This window comes from Nuphar pumila, chromosome 1 (assembly GCF_984573655.1).
Source record: "Nuphar pumila chromosome 1, dmNupPumi1.hap1.1, whole genome shotgun sequence".
In the NCBI taxonomy this organism is placed as follows: Eukaryota; Viridiplantae; Streptophyta; class Magnoliopsida; order Nymphaeales; family Nymphaeaceae; genus Nuphar; species Nuphar pumila.
In genome coordinates this window covers 28,953,604-28,958,784 of record NC_143249.1, presented here as the reverse complement: position 1 = coordinate 28,958,784, position 5,181 = coordinate 28,953,604, and the positions used below count along the sequence as shown (strand labels likewise).

Below are 5,181 nucleotides of genomic sequence, written 5' to 3'. Positions count from 1 at the left end.
TCACGCTGCCTTAATGGCACTGGTTGGAATGTTTGTGAATCATTGCTTTCTTCCATGATGCCTAACGACAGCAGAAATGAAGAGAAGACACTGGAATGTTTTGTAACACAAGGCAGGCACGAGAAGGCGATAGTGTGTTGTACAACAGAATAAAAAACAAGGCAGAAAGCTCGACTGGAGACGAAGGCAAAGTTTGGGTTGATAATGGGAGCAATTGTTACAGCAGATGGCGCAGGCGAACGTCTCCACTTTAAATGGTTAACATCAAACTTTCTGGATGGAGGACTTTTTTGTCCTTTTCCCCACCCGTCGTTTCACAACTTTTGAATGGAGGATATTTTTGTCATTTCCTCGAACCGTCATTTCAGGGCAAGAAAAGCAAGTAAGGGTGATTAAGTCTTTGCAACAGCACCAGAGTCCGATGCAAAGTTATGTCAACATACACGGGAATACGAGCCCCATGTGCATGAATACGTGGCGCTCATTCGATCCCCTGAACACGGACGTGGGATTCAGTGAATCATCGGAGGCGAACATACACAACCCTCTCCTAAAGCGTAGACTTGCACAAATTTTTTTTTTTATGAATGAAAAAACAGTTTTCTTAGCCTTTCATTTCTTACAAACAATGCCTCGACGGTTGAAGCTGCTCTTGCACAGAAGATCCTCATGATCAACTGAACCCTCCATGCTCGTGGACTTTGTGCCTTTAAATTGTGTTGCAGCACAATCTGTGGCGAAGAGCCCGGATGACAAGAACTCGCGTTCTCCGCCCAACACCGGCATCTTCACACCCATCTTTACTGGGCTATTGTAGTTGTCTGTATAGGTCTGGCCTAGCACACCATTGACATTCCCACTTAGAGAGTAGAATTTGAAAGTCAAGTCGAGATGGGGCAAAGCAATCATCATCTGTTATGCCATAGTGGTGAAGCCTGGACTCCTCCTTGCCAATGGGAACCACCCTCGCTGAGATCTTGAACTTGTTGGGTGCTTCCACCACGACCTCATTAGTTTTGGCTGAGCGAGTGATGGTGAAGGCAGATGATGTGGCCGTCCATTGGGCCTCCTCTGTGGTAGGGAGAAAAATAGGCTCGCCATCCAAAGCAATGACAAGGTGATCAATCGCATCATCCCATTGTGCAACCTACAAAAGATTATCTCAAGATGTTTTTATGAAGAACATGAGGTAAATGTTGGAGTCACCCACGTAATGTGGGCATTACCTGGATTAAATGACTCCCATGAAGGTGTTCCTACAGGATAAACTTCATGATTTTGGAAGGGAGTAGTTGTCGTAATTGTTCCCTAATAAAGGTTTACATTATATAAACGGGTGTCAATGAGAAACCTGTATCAAGAGAAAAATAAAGAAAAGGATTAAGGAAGAAATTGTTTTTTTTTTTTAATTTTTCACAAAAGAGGGAAAAGGATCTTGCTCACCGGTTGCTGAAGGTGCTTGCGCTCATTGGAGGGCTGCGATTCGATTGAGGAGTGAATCTTCTCCATTTCTTCTGTTCTGCGAAACACCATATGCCATTGCCGGATTGGAATGGCTTCTTCAGGTACACCTTCAAACTTCTTACGCGCAGAGGATCCCAACATTGGGTTATGGGCCCACACCATGCTTTTTCGCTGCACGAGCCTGTTGGCATTTTTTTCCGGTGATTGTCGCCACGGGGAGATAGTGCTTTCCGGCAGCCCATCGTCGCAAGGCAACGTAGCTCATCGGTATTCGACAATCGGTGGAGCAGAGTCACCGTGGGACGACGTTAGTCACAGGCGGCGACAACCGGACAAAAAAAAGAGAGTTGGGGTTTTACCTGCGCCGTTGGGTTGCAGGGAGGCCGACCAACGCCGAGGTTACCTCGAACTGTCGTCGGGGAGGGAGGGGGGAGCTGTTTTCGCTGAATCACCGGCATCCCTCCGACGACGTGCAACAACAACAGTTTTAAAACCCCCGTTTTCCCATTCTTTGTTCCATCTGCCGTCGGGCAGTGGGGCTTTCTCGCCGACGTCTGCAGGATGCCATGGGTGGATCATCAAGAAGAGCCGGCCTTCGTCGACCGCTTCACCAGTGTCGTGGTCCGTCCGGCCTCATGCGACATCTAGGGCGGCGAAGCCCTCTTTTTTTTTGGCTTCCACTCTACCGTCGGGCGAGGTGGAAGGAGCGTCACCGGCGGGGCTCCGGTGTGGGTTGTCGACAGGCGGTGTGGGCTGCTAATCAGGCGACATGGGTCACCATGAATCCTGAGAGAAACCCTTTCGATTTCTCAGGATCTATAAACAGAACTCAGGTTTCTATTTTAATGTTGGAACCAGATCAGGTCTGATATTTTTGACCCGGTGACAAGCCTAATCCAAACCCATTCAGGGTGGATCAGGTCTACCATTTTCCTTGGATCAGACCCAGACCCATAATGGTTTTTAGTATGGGTCTGATCCGGAATGACAGGGTCTGACCCATATTTGGTTTGTACCTGGTCAGACCCAGATTTGATTATACCGGGTCAGACCCGGATTCATTTTGCACCGAGTCAGACCCAAATCTGGTTAGAATCGGGTCAGACCCAGATTCATTATGTACCGGGTCAGACCCAGATTCGGTTTGTACCGGGTCAGACCCAGATCCGGTTTGTACCGGGTCTGACCCAGATTCGGTTTCTACTGAGTCAGACCCGGATCTGGTTTGTACCGGGTCAGACTCGGATCTAGTAAAGACCAGGTTAGACCCAGATCCAGATTATACTGGGTCAGACTCGGATCTAATATGAACTGAATCAGGATTCTGACACTATTTGAAACTGATCAGGATCTGTGACTGATTCATCCCTTTCCGAGATCGGTTCAGAACCATTTTTGATTGGTTCTTTCCAGTTTTTCATGGATTCTGAGATGCTAAGACCTTGTTTTCATAAATATAAGAAGATACACAGATTTTAGCATACGATCATAGGGTTTTTATGAACTTTTGTTCATACTTGACTCTGGTTCATAAGGTTTAGAACCAGTTCAAACCCTTAGACGACCGGTTTGGGGCTGTTTCAGACCGATTTAGGGTGTTTTTAAACCGGGTTCTCCTTATGGACCCTGAGTTTTACCCATTTAAGCTTGGCTTTTGTTATTGTTCATGCATTTTATTTATAATTATCCATGCATAAATGAATGTATAATATTGGAATCAAGGATTGTTAGATGACTTAGTGAATTCATGTCACCAAAGTGACTGAATACACGTATGTTGTCAAATTTGTGTTCTATCATATAGCTTTAGCCAATATTACTATTGCACTTAGATTCATGAAACGATAAATGACCCAAATATAGTTTTATTGTATTTAAAATTCTAAGTAGGGTAGAATAAAGCAAGTGTATTGAGATACATCATGCATGAGTATCTAAAAGTACCATGTGTTGATGGTCTAGCTTTTCATGAGCCTTAGTTTTACCAACTATGGTCAGTAGGCGTAGTGATTACGCATGTTGAAGCTCTTACCAAAGTAAGACTCTGATGACCCCCTACACTCACCAAAAAATAAACATATTCAGGGCTTTTTATTTATTGTTTTTTCTATCAGCTTTGTCTCATATATGCTTTCTTTTGATACATGTCTTTTGTCATGCAGTTTCTACTATAGATGTCTTAAGTTCTATTCATTTTCTTAATAGATTTAATTTTAGTGATTAGAAAGAAACTGTCCTTTTTACATTAGGATATATGGATCTTGATTTAGCCTTAAGAATGGATGAGCCTGCTATCCTGACAGATCAAACTACTGCTGAACAAAAGAGTGTTTTTGAGAAGTGGGAGAACTCAAATAGACTTAGTATGTTGCTTTTGCAATCTAAGGTGGTTACGAATATTCACAGTGCTATCCCATAATACAGAACAATAAAGGAATTCCTGAGTGCCATTGAATCACAGTTTGTGAGTACCAATAAGGCCAGGGCCAATACCCTAACATCGAAACTCATAACTATGAAATATTCTAGAGGGGGTAACATTCACCAACACATTTTAGAAATGAGAAACATAGCATCTCAGCTGAATGACATGAAGTTGGCCGTTTCTGACTCGTTCCTAGTGCATTTGATTCTGACATCCTTAACTTTGAAGTATGGACCTTTCAAAATCTTTTACAACACACATAATGATGAATGAATATTCAATTAACTTATATCTAAGTGTGTTAAAGAGGAAGAGATGTTGAAATGAGAGAAGGTACAAAGTGCATATATGGCTTCTCATGGCGCTGGGGTAGGACCAAAGAAGAATGCATTTAAGAAAACTGCTAGGAAGAAGTCAGCAGAATATAAGCTATCTCAGAGCAAGCAACCTGATTCTGCTCCCATAAAGAGTTTCTTTTGCAAGAAGGGACACAGGAAGGCAGATTGCATAAAGTAGAAGAAATGGTTAGAAAAGAAAGGTAATTTGTCATTTGTTTCTCATGAATATAATTTATTACAAATTCCTGAAAATAGCTGGTAGATTGACTCTGGTGATACTGTTCATATTTTCATATATCTACAACTGTTCTTAAACAGAAGGGAACCAACAATGCATGAGAAGAACATCTATTCGGGGAACAAGATGCGTTTGCATGTGAAGGGTGATGGGACTTGCATGATCACTTTAGATACAAGCATAAATTTGGATCTTCATGATGTCTTTTATGTTTCATCATATAGTAAAAACTTAATTTAAATTTCAAGATTGGATAAATTTGGATATTGCTTTAAAGTTGAAAATTTCAAGTTATTCATTTACAAAAATTCTATTGAATTTGGTTTTGCATTAGTTTATGATGGTTTGTATAAATTAAACGTGAAGATCCAAACTCAGGAGTCTTTGACTTCTGAATACGCATTGGTTGGGAATAAACGTAGCATGATTAATGATAAATCCTACATGCTTTGGTATCGAAGGTTGAGTCATATCTCTGAAAAGAGAATAAAGAGACCTGTAAATGAAGAGATCTTAAAATCTCTAAATTTTACTGACAATGACCCATGTGTTGATTGCATAAAGGTTAAGCAAACAAACACATATAAAGAGGGTGTCAAACGTAGTAGTGAGATATTGAAGATAGTCAATACAGATGTATGTGGACCTTTTACCTCCTGTTACACAAGCAAAAAATTGTTTGTCACCTTTATTGATGACTATTCACGGTATATGTA

The 5,181-nt window shown here is 41.7% G+C and overlaps 1 protein-coding gene across 1 annotated transcript; it reads right to left on the bottom strand.

The window, feature by feature from the left end:
- Positions 1–612: 612 nt before the first annotated feature.
- On the bottom strand, positions 613–1,509 carry LOC149848522 (uncharacterized). The gene is made up of 3 exons (XM_090004608.1): positions 1,444–1,509; positions 922–1,147; positions 613–836 (listed from the first exon to the last, which is right to left on the bottom strand). Exons 1-3 carry the CDS (start codon positions 1,507–1,509, stop codon positions 613–615), a joined length of 516 nt encoding a protein of 171 aa, XP_089860734.1.
- Positions 1,510–5,181: the final 3,672 nt, after the last annotated feature.

Bases quoted from the DNA above. Each gene is read 5' to 3' on its own strand.
- LOC149848522 (XM_090004608.1), bottom strand. From the start codon at position 1,509: ATGGAGAAGATTCACTCCTCAATCGAATCGCAGCCCTCCAATGAGCGC. The intron at 1,148-1,443 runs GTGAGCAAGATC...AATCTTTTGTAG, and splicing joins GCAAGCACCTTCAGCAACCG to GTTGCACAATGGGATGATGC. The intron at 837-921 runs GCATAACAGATG...ATGGTGTGCTAG, and splicing joins GTCCAGGCTTCACCACTATG to GCCAGACCTATACAGACAAC.